Below are 16,626 nucleotides of genomic sequence, written 5' to 3' on the forward strand. Positions count from 1 at the left end.
AGTCCCATATAAGTACTCCCTGACCCCAAGTGAGTTACTTTAGCTCCTATATAAGTACTCCCTGACCCCAAGTGAGTTACCCTAGTCCCATGTAAGTACTCCGTGACCCAAAGTGTGTTACCCTAGTCCCATATAAGTACTCCCTGACCCCTAGTGAGTTACCCTAGTCCCATATAAGTACTCCCTGACCCCAAGTGAGTTACCCTAGTCCCATATAAGTAATCCCTCACCCAAAGTGAGTTACCCTAGCCCCTTTGTAAGTACTCCCTGACCCCAAGTGAGTTACCCTAGTCCCTTTATAAGTACTCCCTGTCCCCAAGTGAGTTACCCTAGTCCCATATAAGTACTCCCTAATCCCAAGTGAGTTAAACTAGCCCCTTTATAAGTACTCCCTGTCCCCAAGTGAGTTATCCTAGTCCCATATAAGTACTCCCTAATCCCAAGTGAGTTACCCTAGTCCCTTTATAAGTAAACCCTGACCCCAAGTGTGTTACCGTATTCCCATGTAAGTACTCCGTGACCCAAAGTGTGTGACCCTAGTCCCATATAAGTACTCCCTAATCCCAAGTGAGTTACCCTAGTCCCTTTATAAGTAAACCCTGACCCCAAGTGTGTTACCCTATTCCCATGTAAGTACTCCGTGACCCAAAGTGTGTGACCCTAGTCCCATATAAGTACTCCCTGTCCCCAAGTGAGTTACCCTAGCCCCATTATAAGTACTCAATGTACCCAAGTGAGTTACCCTAGTCCCATATAAGTACTCCCTGACGCCAAGTGAGGTACCCTAGTCCCATATAAGTACTCCCTGACCCCAAGTGAGTTACCCTACTCCCATATAAATACTCCCTGCCCCGATTGAGTTATCCTAGTCCCAAATATGTACTCCCTGACCCCAAGTGAGTTACCCTAGTCCCATATAAGTACTCCCTGACCCCAAGTGAGTTACCCTAGTCCCATATATGTACTGCCTGACCCCAAGTGAGTTACCCTAGTCCCAATAAGTACTCCCTGACCCCAAGTTAATTACCCTAGCCTATTTATAAGTACTCCCTGTCCCCAAGTGAGTTACCCTAGTCCCATATAAGTACTCCGTGACCAAAGTGTGTGATCCTAGTCCCATATAAGTACTCCCTGACACCAAGTGAGTTACCCTAGTCCCTTATAAGTACTCCCTGACCCCAAGTGAGGTACCCTAGTCCCATATAAGTACTCCCTGACCCCAAGTGAGTTACCCTAGTCCCATATAAGTACTCCCTGCCCCGAATGAGTTACCCTAGCCCCTTTATAAGTAGACCCTGACCCCAAGTGTGTTACCCTTGTCCCATATAAGTACTCCGTGACCCAAAGTGGGTTACCCTAGTCCCAAATAAGTACTCCCTAATCCCAAGTGAGTTACCCTAGCCCCTTTATAAGTACACACTGACCCCAAGTGTGTTACCCTACTCACACATAAGTACTCCGTGACCCAAAGTGTGTGAACCTAGTCCCATATAAGTACTCCCTGACCCTAAGTGGGTTAGCCTAGTCCCATATAAGTACTCCCTGACCCCAAGTGAGGTACCCTAGTCCCATATAAGTACTCCCTGACTCCAAGTGGGTTAGCCTAGTCCCATATAAGTACTCCCTGCCCCGAATGAGTTACCCTAGCCCCTTTATAAGTACTCCCTGTCCCCAAGTGAGTTACCCTAGTCCCATATAAGTACTCCCTAATCCCAAGTGAGTTAACCTAGCCCCTTTATAAGTACACCCTGACCCCAAGTGTGTTACCCTAGTCCCATGTAAGTACTCCGTGACCCAAAGTGTGTGACCCTAGTCCCATATAAGTACTCCCTGACCCCAAGTGAGTTACCCTAGCCCCTTTATAAGTACTCCATGTAACCAAGTGAGTTACCCTAGTCCCATATAAGTACTCCCTGCCCCGAATGAGTTACACTAGCCCATTTATAAGTACACCCTGCACCCAAGTGTGTTACCCTAGTCCCATATAAGTACTCCGTCACCCCAAGTGTGTTACCCTAGTTCCATATAAGTACACCGTGACCCAAAGTGTGTTACCCTAGTCCCATATAAGTACTCCCTGACCCCAAGTGAGTTACCCTAGTCCCATATAAGTACTCCCTGACCCCAAGTGAGTTACCCTAGTCCCATATAAGTACTCCCTAATCCCAAGTGAGTTAACCTAGCCCCTTTATAAGTACACCCTGTCCCCAAGTGAGTTACCCTAGTCCCATATAAGTACTCCCTGACCCCAAGTTAGTTACCCTAGCCTCTTTCTAAGTACTCCCTGTCCCCAAGTGAGTTACCCTAGTCCCATATAAGTACTCCGTGACCAAAAGTGTGTGAACCTAGTCCCATATAATTACTCCCTGACACCAAGTGAGTTACCCTAGTCCCTTATAAGTAGACCCTGACCCCAAGTGTGTTACCCTAGTCCCATATAAGTACTCCGTGACCCAAAGTGGGTTACCCTAGTCCCATATAAGTACTCCCTAATCCCAAGTGAGTTACCCTAGCCCCTTTATAAGTACACACTGTCCCCAAGTGTGTTACCCTACTCACACATTAGTACTCCGTGACCCAAAGTGTGTGAACCTAGTCCCATATAAGTACTCCCTGACCCCAAGTGAGTTACCCTAGTCCCATATAAGTACTCCCTGTCCCCAAGTGAGTTACCCTACCCCCTTTATAAGTACTCAATGTCCCCAAGTCAGTTACCCTAGCCCCTTTATAAGTTCTCCCTGTCCCTAAGTGAGCTACCCTAGTCCCATATAAGTACTCCCTGATCCCAAGTGAGTTACCCGAGCCCCTTTATACGTACACACTGACCCCAAGTGTGTTTCCCTACTCACACATAAGTACTCCGTGACCCAAAGTGTGTGAACCTAGTCCCATATAAGTACTCCCTGACCCCAATTGAGTTACACTAGTCCCATATAAGTACTCCCTGACCCCAAGTGAGGTACCCTAGTCCCATATAAGTACTCCCTGACCCCAAGTGGGTTAGCCTAGTCCCATATAAGTACTCCCTGCCCCGAATGAGTTACCCTAGCCCCTTTATAAGTACTCCCTGTCCCCAAGTGAGTTACCCTAGTCCCATATAAGTACTCCCTAATCCCAAGTGAGTTAACCTAGCCCCTTTATAAGTACACCCTGTCCCCAAGTGAGTTACCCTAGTCCCATATAAGTACTCCCTAATCCCAAGTGAGTTACCCTAGTCCCTTTATAAGTACACCCTGACCCCAAGTGTGTTACCCTAGTCCCATGTAAGTACTCCGTGACCCAAAGTGTGTGACCCTAGTCCCATATAAGTACTCCCTGACCCCAAGTGAGTTACCCTAGCCCCTTTATAAGTACTCCATGTACCCAAGTGAGTTACCCTAGTCCCATATAAGTACTCCCTGCCCCGAATGAGTTACACTAGCCCATTTATAAGTACACCCTGCACCCAAGTGTGTTACCCTAGTCCCATATAAGTACTCCGTGACCCCAAGTGTGTTACCCTAGTTCCATATAAGTACTCCATGACCCAAAGTGTGTTACCCTAGTCCCATATAAGTACTCCCTGACCCCAAGTGAGTTACCCTAGTCCCATATAAGTACTCCCTGACCCCAAGTGAGTTACCCTAGTCCCATATAAGTACTCCCTAATCCCAAGTGAGTTAACCTAGCCCCTTTATAAGTACACCCTGTCCCCAAGTGAGTTACCCTAGTCCCATATAAGTACTCCCTAACCCCAAGTTAGTTACCCTAGCCTCTTTCTAAGTACTCCCTGTCCCCAAGTGAGTTACCCTAGTCCCATATAAGTACTCCGTGACCCAAAGTGTGTGAACCTAGTCCCATATAAGTACTCCGTGACCCAAAGTGGGTTACCCTAGTCCCATATAAGTACTCCCTAATCCCAAGTGAGTTACCCTAGCCCCTTTAGAAGTACACACTGACCCCAAGTGTGTTACCCTACTCACACATAAGTACTCCGTGACCCAAAGTGTGTGAACCTAGTCCCATATAAGTACTCCCTGACCCCAAGTGAGTTACCCTAGTCCCATATAAGTACTCCCTGTCCCCAAGTGAGTTACCCTAGTCCCATATAAGTACTCCCTGACCACAAGTGAGGTACCCTAGTCCCATATAAGTACTCCCTGATCCCAAGTGAGTTACCCTAGTCCCATGTAAGTACTCCCTGCCCCGAATAGAGTTACCCTAGCCCCTTTATAAGTACTCCATGTCCCCAAGTGAGTTACCCTAGTCCCATATAAGTACTCCCTGTCCCCAAGTGAGTTACCCTAGTCCCATATAAGTACTCCCTAATCCCAAGTGACTTAACCTAGCCCCTTTATAGGTACACCCTGACCCCAAGTGAGTTACCCTAGTCCCATATAAGTACTCCCTAATCCCAAGTGAGTTACCCTAGTCCCTTTATAAGTACTCCCTGTCCCCAAGTGAGTTACCCTAGTCCCATATAAGTACTCCCTGACCCCAAGTGAGGTACCCTAGTCCCATATAAGTACTCCCTGATCCCAAGTGAGTTACCCTAGTCCCATGTAAGTACTCCCTGCCCCGAATGAGTTACCCTAGCCCCTTTATAAGTACTCCATGTCCCCAAGTGAGTTACCCTAGTCCCATATAAGTACTCCCTGTCCCCAAGTGAGTTACCCTAGTCCCATATAAGTACTCCCTAATCCCAAGTGAGTTAACCTAGCCCCTTTATAAGTACACCCTGACCCCATGTGTGTTACCCTAGTCCCATATAAGTGCTCCGTGACCCAATGTGTGTGACCCTAGTCCCATATAAGTACTCCCTGACCCCAAGTGAGTTACTTTAGCTCCTATATAAGTACTCCCTGACCCCAAGTGTGTTACCCTAGTCCCATGTAAGTACTCCGTGACCCAAAGTGTGTGACCCTAGTCCCATATAAGTACTCCCTGACCCCTAGTGAGTTACCCTAGTCCCATATAAGTACTTCCTGACCCCAAGTGAGTTACCCTAGTCCCATATAAGTAATCCCTGACCCCAAGTGAGTTAGCCTAGTCCCATATAAGTACTCCCTGTCCCCAAGTGAGTTACCCTAGTCCCATATAAGTACTCCGTGACCCAAAGTGTGTGAACCTAGTCCCATATAAGTACTCCCTGACACCAAGTGAGTTACCCTAGTCCCTTATAAGTACTCCATGACCCCAAGTGAGGTACTCTAGTCCCATATAAGTACTCCCTGACCCCAAGTGAGTTACCCTAGTCCCATATAAGTACTCCCTGCCCCGAATGAGTTACCCTAGCCCCTTTATAAGTAGACCCTGACCCCAAGTGTGTTACCCTAGTCCCATATAAGTACTCCGTGACCCAAAGTGGGTTACCCTAGTCCCATATAAGTACTCCCTAATCCCAAGTGAGTTACCCTAGCCCCTTTATAAGTACACACTGACCCCAAGTGTGTTACCCTACTCACAAGTAAGTACTCCGTGACCCAAAGTGTGTGAACCTAGTCCCATATAAGTACTCCCTGACCCCAAGTGAGTTACCCTAGTCCCATATAAGTACTCCCTGTCCCCAAGTGAGTTTCCCTACCCCTTTTATAAGTACTCCATGTCCCCAAGTGTGTTACCCTAGTCCCATTTAAGTACTCGCTGACCCCAAGTGATGTACCCTAGTCCAATATAATTAATCCCTGACCCCAAATTAGTTACTCTAGCCCCTCTATAAGTACACCCTGACCCCATGTGTGTTACCCTAGTCCCATATAAGTGCTCCATGACCCAAAGTGTGTGACCCTAGTCCCATATAAGTACTCCCTGACCCCAAGTGAGTTACTTTAGCTCCTATATAAGTACTCCCTGACCCCAAGTGAGTTACCCTAGTCCCATGTAAGTACTCCGTGACCCAAAGTGTGTTACCCTAGTCCCATATAAGTACTCCCTGACCCCTAGTGAGTTACCCTAGTCCCATATAAGTACTCCCTGACCCCAAGTGAGTTACCCTAGTCCCATATAAGTAATCCCTCACCCAAAGTGAGTTACCCTAGCCCCTTTGTAAGTACTCCCTGACCCCAAGTGAGTTACCCTAGTCCCTTTATAAGTACTCCCTGTCCCCAAGTGAGTTACCCTAGTCCCATATAAGTACTCCCTAATCCCAAGTGAGTTAAACTAGCCCCTTTATAAGTACTCCCTGTCCCCAAGTGAGTTATCCTAGTCCCATATAAGTACTCCCTAATCCCAAGTGAGTTACCCTAGTCCCTTTATAAGTAAACCCTGACCCCAAGTGTGTTACCGTATTCCCATGTAAGTACTCCGTGACCCAAAGTGTGTGACCCTAGTCCCATATAAGTACTCCCTAATCCCAAGTGAGTTACCCTAGTCCCTTTATAAGTAAACCCTGACCCCAAGTGTGTTACCCTATTCCCATGTAAGTACTCCGTGACCCAAAGTGTGTGACCCTAGTCCCATATAAGTACTCCCTGTCCCCAAGTGAGTTACCCTAGCCCCATTATAAGTACTCAATGTACCCAAGTGAGTTACCCTAGTCCCATATAAGTACTCCCTGACGCCAAGTGAGGTACCCTAGTCCCATATAAGTACTCCCTGACCCCAAGTGAGTTACCCTACTCCCATATAAGTACTCCCTGCCCCGATTGAGTTATCCTAGTCCCAAATATGTACTCCCTGACCCCAAGTGAGTTACCCTAGTCCCATATAAGTACTCCCTGACCCCAAGTGAGTTACCCTAGTCCCATATATGTACTGCCTGACCCCAAGTGAGTTACCCTAGTCCCATATAAGTACTCCCTGACCCCAAGTTAATTACCCTAGCCTATTTATAAGTACTCCCTGTCCCCAAGTGAGTTACCCTAGTCCCATATAAGTACTCCGTGACCAAAGTGTGTGATCCTAGTCCCATATAAGTACTCCCTGACACCAAGTGAGTTACCCTAGTCCCTTATAAGTACTCCCTGACCCCAAGTGAGGTACCCTAGTCCCATATAAGTACTCCCTGACCCCAAGTGAGTTACCCTAGTCCCATATAAGTACTCCCTGCCCCGAATGAGTTACCCTAGCCCCTTTATAAGTAGACCCTGACCCCAAGTGTGTTACCCTTGTCCCATATAAGTACTCCGTGACCCAAAGTGGGTTACCCTAGTCCCAAATAAGTACTCCCTAATCCCAAGTGAGTTACCCTAGCCCCTTTATAAGTACACACTGACCCCAAGTGTGTTACCCTACTCACACATAAGTACTCCGTGACCCAAAGTGTGTGAACCTAGTCCCATATAAGTACTCCCTGACCCTAAGTGGGTTAGCCTAGTCCCATATAAGTACTCCCTGACCCCAAGTGAGGTACCCTAGTCCCATATAAGTACTCCCTGACTCCAAGTGGGTTAGCCTAGTCCCATATAAGTACTCCCTGCCCCGAATGAGTTACCCTAGCCCATTTATAAGTACACCCTGCACCCAAGTGTGTTACCCTAGTCCCATATAAGTACTCCGTCACCCCAAGTGTGTTACCCTAGTTCCATATAAGTACACCGTGACCCAAAGTGTGTTACCCTAGTCCCATATAAGTACTCCCTGACCCCAAGTGAGTTACCCTAGTCCCATATAAGTACTCCCTGACCCCAAGTGAGTTACCCTAGTCCCATATAAGTACTCCCTAATCCCAAGTGAGTTAACCTAGCCCCTTTATAAGTACACCCTGTCCCCAAGTGAGTTACCCTAGTCCCATATAAGTACTCCCTGACCCCAAGTTAGTTACCCTAGCCTCTTTCTAAGTACTCCCTGTCCCCAAGTGAGTTACCCTAGTCCCATATAAGTACTCCGTGACCAAAAGTGTGTGAACCTAGTCCCATATAATTACTCCCTGACACCAAGTGAGTTACCCTAGTCCCTTATAAGTAGACCCTGACCCCAAGTGTGTTACCCTAGTCCCATATAAGTACTCCGTGACCCAAAGTGGGTTACCCTAGTCCCATATAAGTACACACTGTCCCCAAGTGTGTTACCCTACTCACACATTAGTACTCCGTGACCCAAAGTGTGTGAACCTAGTCCCATATAAGTACTCCCTGACCCCAAGTGAGTTACCCTAGTCCCATATAAGTACTCCCTGTCCCCAAGTGAGTTACCCTACCCCCTTTATAAGTACTCAATGTCCCCAAGTCAGTTACCCTAGCCCCTTTATAAGTTCTCCCTGTCCCTAAGTGAGCTACCCTAGTCCCATATAAGTACTCCCTGATCCCAAGTGAGTTACCCGAGCCCCTTTATACGTACACACTGACCCCAAGTGTGTTTCCCTACTCACACATAAGTACTCCGTGACCCAAAGTGTGTGAACCTAGTCCCATATAAGTACTCCCTGACCCCAATTGAGTTACACTAGTCCCATATAAGTACTCCCTGACCCCAAGTGAGGTACCCTAGTCCCATATAAGTACTCCCTGACCCCAAGTGGGTTAGCCTAGTCCCATATAAGTACTCCCTGCCCCGAATGAGTTACCCTAGCCCCTTTATAAGTACTCCCTGTCCCCAAGTGAGTTACCCTAGTCCCATATAAGTACTCCCTAATCCCAAGTGAGTTAACCTAGCCCCTTTATAAGTACACCCTGTCCCCAAGTGAGTTACCCTAGTCCCATATAAGTACTCCCTAATCCCAAGTGAGTTACCCTAGTCCCTTTATAAGTACACCCTGACCCCAAGTGTGTTACCCTAGTCCCATGTAAGTACTCCGTGACCCAAAGTGTGTGACCCTAGTCCCATATAAGTACTCCCTGACCCCAAGTGAGTTACCCTAGCCCCTTTATAAGTACTCCATGTACCCAAGTGAGTTACCCTAGTCCCATATAAGTACTCCCTGCCCCGAATGAGTTACACTAGCCCATTTATAAGTACACCCTGCACCCAAGTGTGTTACCCTAGTCCCATATAAGTACTCCCTGACCCCAAGTGAGTTACTTTAGCTCCTATATAAGTACTCCCTGACCCCAAGTGAGTTACCCTAGTCCCATGTAAGTACTCCGTGACCCAAAGTGTGTTACCCTAGTCCCATATAAGTACTCCCTGACCCCTAGTGAGTTACCCTAGTCCCATATAAGTACTCCCTGACCCCAAGTGAGTTACCCTAGTCCCATATAAGTAATCCCTCACCCAAAGTGAGTTACCCTAGCCCCTTTGTAAGTACTCCCTGACCCCAAGTGAGTTACCCTAGTCCCTTTATAAGTACTCCCTGTCCCCAAGTGAGTTACCCTAGTCCCATATAAGTACTCCCTAATCCCAAGTGAGTTAAACTAGCCCCTTTATAAGTACTCCCTGTCCCCAAGTGAGTTATCCTAGTCCCATATAAGTACTCCCTAATCCCAAGTGAGTTACCCTAGTCCCTTTATAAGTAAACCCTGACCCCAAGTGTGTTACCGTATTCCCATGTAAGTACTCCGTGACCCAAAGTGTGTGACCCTAGTCCCATATAAGTACTCCCTAATCCCAAGTGAGTTACCCTAGTCCCTTTATAAGTAAACCCTGACCCCAAGTGTGTTACCCTATTCCCATGTAAGTACTCCGTGACCCAAAGTGTGTGACCCTAGTCCCATATAAGTACTCCCTGTCCCCAAGTGAGTTACCCTAGCCCCATTATAAGTACTCAATGTACCCAAGTGAGTTACCCTAGTCCCATATAAGTACTCCCTGACGCCAAGTGAGGTACCCTAGTCCCATATAAGTACTCCCTGACCCCAAGTGAGTTACCCTACTCCCATATAAATACTCCCTGCCCCGATTGAGTTATCCTAGTCCCAAATATGTACTCCCTGACCCCAAGTGAGTTACCCTAGTCCCATATAAGTACTCCCTGACCCCAAGTGAGTTACCCTAGTCCCATATATGTACTGCCTGACCCCAAGTGAGTTACCCTAGTCCCATATAAGTACTCCCTGACCCCAAGTTAATTACCCTAGCCTATTTATAAGTACTCCCTGTCCCCAAGTGAGTTACCCTAGTCCCATATAAGTACTCCGTGACCAAAGTGTGTGATCCTAGTCCCATATAAGTACTCCCTGACACCAAGTGAGTTACCCTAGTCCCTTATAAGTACTCCCTGACCCCAAGTGAGGTACCCTAGTCCCATATAAGTACTCCCTGACCCCAAGTGAGTTACCCTAGTCCCATATAAGTACTCCCTGCCCCGAATGAGTTACCCTAGCCCCTTTATAAGTAGACCCTGACCCCAAGTGTGTTACCCTTGTCCCATATAAGTACTCCGTGACCCAAAGTGGGTTACCCTAGTCCCAAATAAGTACTCCCTAATCCCAAGTGAGTTACCCTAGCCCCTTTATAAGTACACACTGACCCCAAGTGTGTTACCCTACTCACACATAAGTACTCCGTGACCCAAAGTGTGTGAACCTAGTCCCATATAAGTACTCCCTGACCCTAAGTGGGTTAGCCTAGTCCCATATAAGTACTCCCTGACCCCAAGTGAGGTACCCTAGTCCCATATAAGTACTCCCTGACTCCAAGTGGGTTAGCCTAGTCCCATATAAGTACTCCCTGCCCCGAATGAGTTACCCTAGCCCCTTTATAAGTACTCCCTGTCCCCAAGTGAGTTACCCTAGTCCCATATAAGTACTCCCTAATCCCAAGTGAGTTAACCTAGCCCCTTTATAAGTACACCCTGACCCCAAGTGTGTTACCCTAGTCCCATGTAAGTACTCCGTGACCCAAAGTGTGTGACCCTAGTCCCATATAAGTACTCCCTGACCCCAAGTGAGTTACCCTAGCCCCTTTATAAGTACTCCATGTAACCAAGTGAGTTACCCTAGTCCCATATAAGTACTCCCTGCCCCGAATGAGTTACACTAGCCCATTTATAAGTACACCCTGCACCCAAGTGTGTTACCCTAGTCCCATATAAGTACTCCGTCACCCCAAGTGTGTTACCCTAGTTCCATATAAGTACACCGTGACCCAAAGTGTGTTACCCTAGTCCCATATAAGTACTCCCTGACCCCAAGTGAGTTACCCTAGTCCCATATAAGTACTCCCTGACCCCAAGTGAGTTACCCTAGTCCCATATAAGTACTCCCTAATCCCAAGTGAGTTAACCTAGCCCCTTTATAAGTACACCCTGTCCCCAAGTGAGTTACCCTAGTCCCATATAAGTACTCCCTGACCCCAAGTTAGTTACCCTAGCCTCTTTCTAAGTACTCCCTGTCCCCAAGTGAGTTACCCTAGTCCCATATAAGTACTCCGTGACCAAAAGTGTGTGAACCTAGTCCCATATAATTACTCCCTGACACCAAGTGAGTTACCCTAGTCCCTTATAAGTAGACCCTGACCCCAAGTGTGTTACCCTAGTCCCATATAAGTACTCCGTGACCCAAAGTGGGTTACCCTAGTCCCATATAAGTACTCCCTAATCCCAAGTGAGTTACCCTAGCCCCTTTATAAGTACACACTGTCCCCAAGTGTGTTACCCTACTCACACATTAGTACTCCGTGACCCAAAGTGTGTGAACCTAGTCCCATATAAGTACTCCCTGACCCCAAGTGAGTTACCCTAGTCCCATATAAGTACTCCCTGTCCCCAAGTGAGTTACCCTACCCCCTTTATAAGTACTCAATGTCCCCAAGTCAGTTACCCTAGCCCCTTTATAAGTTCTCCCTGTCCCTAAGTGAGCTACCCTAGTCCCATATAAGTACTCCCTGATCCCAAGTGAGTTACCCGAGCCCCTTTATACGTACACACTGACCCCAAGTGTGTTTCCCTACTCACACATAAGTACTCCGTGACCCAAAGTGTGTGAACCTAGTCCCATATAAGTACTCCCTGACCCCAATTGAGTTACACTAGTCCCATATAAGTACTCCCTGACCCCAAGTGAGGTACCCTAGTCCCATATAAGTACTCCCTGACCCCAAGTGGGTTAGCCTAGTCCCATATAAGTACTCCCTGCCCCGAATGAGTTACCCTAGCCCCTTTATAAGTACTCCCTGTCCCCAAGTGAGTTACCCTAGTCCCATATAAGTACTCCCTAATCCCAAGTGAGTTAACCTAGCCCCTTTATAAGTACACCCTGTCCCCAAGTGAGTTACCCTAGTCCCATATAAGTACTCCCTAATCCCAAGTGAGTTACCCTAGTCCCTTTATAAGTACACCCTGACCCCAAGTGTGTTACCCTAGTCCCATGTAAGTACTCCGTGACCCAAAGTGTGTGACCCTAGTCCCATATAAGTACTCCCTGACCCCAAGTGAGTTACCCTAGCCCCTTTATAAGTACTCCATGTACCCAAGTGAGTTACCCTAGTCCCATATAAGTACTCCCTGCCCCGAATGAGTTACACTAGCCCATTTATAAGTACACCCTGCACCCAAGTGTGTTACCCTAGTCCCATATAAGTACTCCGTGACCCCAAGTGTGTTACCCTAGTTCCATATAAGTACTCCATGACCCAAAGTGTGTTACCCTAGTCCCATATAAGTACTCCCTGACCCCAAGTGAGTTACCCTAGTCCCATATAAGTACTCCCTGACCCCAAGTGAGTTACCCTAGTCCCATATAAGTACTCCCTAATCCCAAGTGAGTTAACCTAGCCCCTTTATAAGTACACCCTGTCCCCAAGTGAGTTACCCTAGTCCCATATAAGTACTCCCTAACCCCAAGTTAGTTACCCTAGCCTCTTTCTAAGTACTCCCTGTCCCCAAGTGAGTTACCCTAGTCCCATATAAGTACTCCGTGACCCAAAGTGTGTGAACCTAGTCCCATATAAGTACTCCGTGACCCAAAGTGGGTTACCCTAGTCCCATATAAGTACTCCCTAATCCCAAGTGAGTTACCCTAGCCCCTTTAGAAGTACACACTGACCCCAAGTGTGTTACCCTACTCACACATAAGTACTCCGTGACCCAAAGTGTGTGAACCTAGTCCCATATAAGTACTCCCTGACCCCAAGTGAGTTACCCTAGTCCCATATAAGTACTCCCTGTCCCCAAGTGAGTTACCCTAGTCCCATATAAGTACTCCCTGACCACAAGTGAGGTACCCTAGTCCCATATAAGTACTCCCTGATCCCAAGTGAGTTACCCTAGTCCCATGTAAGTACTCCCTGCCCCGAATAGAGTTACCCTAGCCCCTTTATAAGTACTCCATGTCCCCAAGTGAGTTACCCTAGTCCCATATAAGTACTCCCTGTCCCCAAGTGAGTTACCCTAGTCCCATATAAGTACTCCCTAATCCCAAGTGACTTAACCTAGCCCCTTTATAGGTACACCCTGACCCCAAGTGAGTTACCCTAGTCCCATATAAGTACTCCCTAATCCCAAGTGAGTTACCCTAGTCCCTTTATAAGTACTCCCTGTCCCCAAGTGAGTTACCCTAGTCCCATATAAGTACTCCCTGACCCCAAGTGAGGTACCCTAGTCCCATATAAGTACTCCCTGATCCCAAGTGAGTTACCCTAGTCCCATGTAAGTACTCCCTGCCCCGAATGAGTTACCCTAGCCCCTTTATAAGTACTCCATGTCCCCAAGTGAGTTACCCTAGTCCCATATAAGTACTCCCTGTCCCCAAGTGAGTTACCCTAGTCCCATATAAGTACTCCCTAATCCCAAGTGAGTTAACCTAGCCCCTTTATAAGTACACCCTGACCCCATGTGTGTTACCCTAGTCCCATATAAGTGCTCCGTGACCCAATGTGTGTGACCCTAGTCCCATATAAGTACTCCCTGACCCCAAGTGAGTTACTTTAGCTCCTATATAAGTACTCCCTGACCCCAAGTGTGTTACCCTAGTCCCATGTAAGTACTCCGTGACCCAAAGTGTGTGACCCTAGTCCCATATAAGTACTCCCTGACCCCTAGTGAGTTACCCTAGTCCCATATAAGTACTTCCTGACCCCAAGTGAGTTACCCTAGTCCCATATAAGTAATCCCTGACCCCAAGTGAGTTAGCCTAGTCCCATATAAGTACTCCCTGTCCCCAAGTGAGTTACCCTAGTCCCATATAAGTACTCCGTGACCCAAAGTGTGTGAACCTAGTCCCATATAAGTACTCCCTGACACCAAGTGAGTTACCCTAGTCCCTTATAAGTACTCCATGACCCCAAGTGAGGTACTCTAGTCCCATATAAGTACTCCCTGACCCCAAGTGAGTTACCCTAGTCCCATATAAGTACTCCCTGCCCCGAATGAGTTACCCTAGCCCCTTTATAAGTAGACCCTGACCCCAAGTGTGTTACCCTAGTCCCATATAAGTACTCCGTGACCCAAAGTGGGTTACCCTAGTCCCATATAAGTACTCCCTAATCCCAAGTGAGTTACCCTAGCCCCTTTATAAGTACACACTGACCCCAAGTGTGTTACCCTACTCACAAGTAAGTACTCCGTGACCCAAAGTGTGTGAACCTAGTCCCATATAAGTACTCCCTGACCCCAAGTGAGTTACCCTAGTCCCATATAAGTACTCCCTGTCCCCAAGTGAGTTTCCCTACCCCTTTTATAAGTACTCCATGTCCCCAAGTGTGTTACCCTAGTCCCATTTAAGTACTCGCTGACCCCAAGTGATGTACCCTAGTCCAATATAATTAATCCCTGACCCCAAATTAGTTACTCTAGCCCCTCTATAAGTACACCCTGACCCCATGTGTGTTACCCTAGTCCCATATAAGTGCTCCATGACCCAAAGTGTGTGACCCTAGTCCCATATAAGTACTCCCTGACCCCAAGTGAGTTACTTTAGCTCCTATATAAGTACTCCCTGACCCCAAGTGAGTTACCCTAGTCCCATGTAAGTACTCCGTGACCCAAAGTGTGTGACCCTAGTCCCATATAAGTACTCCCTGACCCCTAGTGAGTTACCCTAGTCCCATATAAGTACTCCCTGACCCCAAGTGAGTTACCCTAGTCCCATATAAGTAAACCCTGACCCCAAGTGAGTTAGCCTAGTCCCATATAAGTACTCCCTGACCCCAAGTGAGTTACCCTAGCCCCATTATAAGTACTCCCTGTCCCCATGTGAGTTACCCTAGTCCCATATAAGGTAAAAGTACCGATTATGGAACGGTTTTAAGGAGACCTAAAATTATTGTTCAAATGACATTATTAAAAGTGCTGATATTACAATGTGTTATATATATTTCGATGGGCCGTAGTTTGCAGATTAATTTGCGACGTTAAATATGCAAATTCGTTAGAAAGTAAAATTACGGTAAATAAAATACTGAGTTGATGTCTTGTACCTATTATTGAACGCCATTTTTATGGTGTGCCCCGGTGTTCCATAATTAATGTACCTATTTTGGAACGGATTAATAATTACAGATAATTATAATAAGTAACTAAATTTGTCCAAATAAACGTTCACTACATTAAATTGTAAACTCGAAATATAACAAATTTTAAATATTTGATTAAAATAATAACAATTTTTAAATGCCTATTAAAAATAAAATAATAAAATTGAATTTTTAGAAAGGGTTTAACTTGAAACATTACTTTTTTTTATTTTATTTCAAAACATTGTTGAACAAAATACATATATTATAAAACAAACGAGCATATTAATTTATTTAAACATTTTTATCCACAATTTTGAGTATATAATACTATAATCGTATCACTGAAACGTCGAACATTCTTATTAAAAATTTTAACAGAATTCTTTTCTATAACTTTTCGATCTTAATTTTCTTTGCGATTTCCTTCATTTTTTCTTGCAACTTCTTCTTCTCCTCTGCTATTTTCTTTTTCTCTTCTCTTAACTGTTTATTCTTTAAAATTCGTTCTTGCTTTTCCTTTTTGGCTTGCTCCTTTTTCATTTCTGTATTCCACCACATATCACTGGTTCCAACTGAAGGGAGCTTTGATTTTCCTTTGCCTTCCAATTTAATGCGTTTTTTTTTCGGTAAATACTCAACTGGCAATGTGAAAGCCATAGAAAAGCTTGCTTCGTTTTTATTATCAGTTTTATCTGAAAAATTATCAACTCATTTACAAATTGCATATATATGTTGGAGTCCCACAAAATTAAATTGAAATAACGTACCTGGATTTTGATTTTCTTGATTTTCATCGTCTGTTTGGGTAATGTCTGACTCTTTGTTAACAGTTTTAGTCGACCTTTGAAAATTCTCTTGCAATACAGGATGAGACATTTCGATTGTAGGACTTTGGAATGCTTCATATGACTCTGTAAAAAATAGATGCAATTAACTATGATTATTTATATAATTAAGCAAATTTGTAAAAAAAATTGTACGAACCTCTGTCATTGATTTGTTTTTCTAATTTTGGAAGTTCCGTATTGAAGATTAATGAAGAAGAAATGATAGTCGGGTTAGCATTTACTTCTAAAGTACTGTCAATATTTTCTGAAACAAAATTATTAGGAATGAATAAATTTAAGTATAGAAATAGGTGAATTTTCTAGCATATTGTACAAACCTTTATCGTTGATTTGATTTTCCAAATGTAGAGGCATTGATTCGTCAGAGTTAACAGATGCAACATTATTAACATTTAGATAAGTTTCATTAGTCAACGGAACCTCTATTTCTTCAATATTCTCATTCGTGACATTGTTCGGCTCCAAAATTATACTACTTAAACTGCTATCTTTTAAAATATTATTTAATTCCACATCTTCAATATTATTA

General features: G+C 45.5%; 1 protein-coding gene across 1 annotated transcript; it reads right to left on the reverse strand.

The window, feature by feature from the left end:
• Nucleotides 1-15,247: 15,247 nt before the first annotated feature.
• On the reverse strand, nt 15,248-16,540 carry LOC136779328 (DNA ligase 1-like). Its single transcript, XM_066736865.1, has 4 exons — nt 16,415-16,540; nt 16,234-16,341; nt 16,017-16,160; nt 15,248-15,941 (listed from the first exon to the last, which is right to left on the reverse strand). The coding sequence occupies exons 1-4, from the start codon at nt 16,449-16,451 to the stop codon at nt 15,637-15,639; spliced, it is 594 nt and encodes a 197-aa protein (XP_066592962.1). The 5' UTR covers nt 16,452-16,540; the 3' UTR covers nt 15,248-15,636.
• Between the last annotated feature and the right edge of the window lie 86 nt (nt 16,541-16,626).

This window comes from Prorops nasuta, unplaced genomic scaffold (genome assembly GCF_024137725.1).
Source record: "Prorops nasuta isolate Cenicafe-Biocafe unplaced genomic scaffold, Cenicafe_Pnas_1.2 PNAS00016, whole genome shotgun sequence".
Classification (NCBI taxonomy): Eukaryota; Metazoa; Arthropoda; class Insecta; order Hymenoptera; family Bethylidae; genus Prorops; species Prorops nasuta.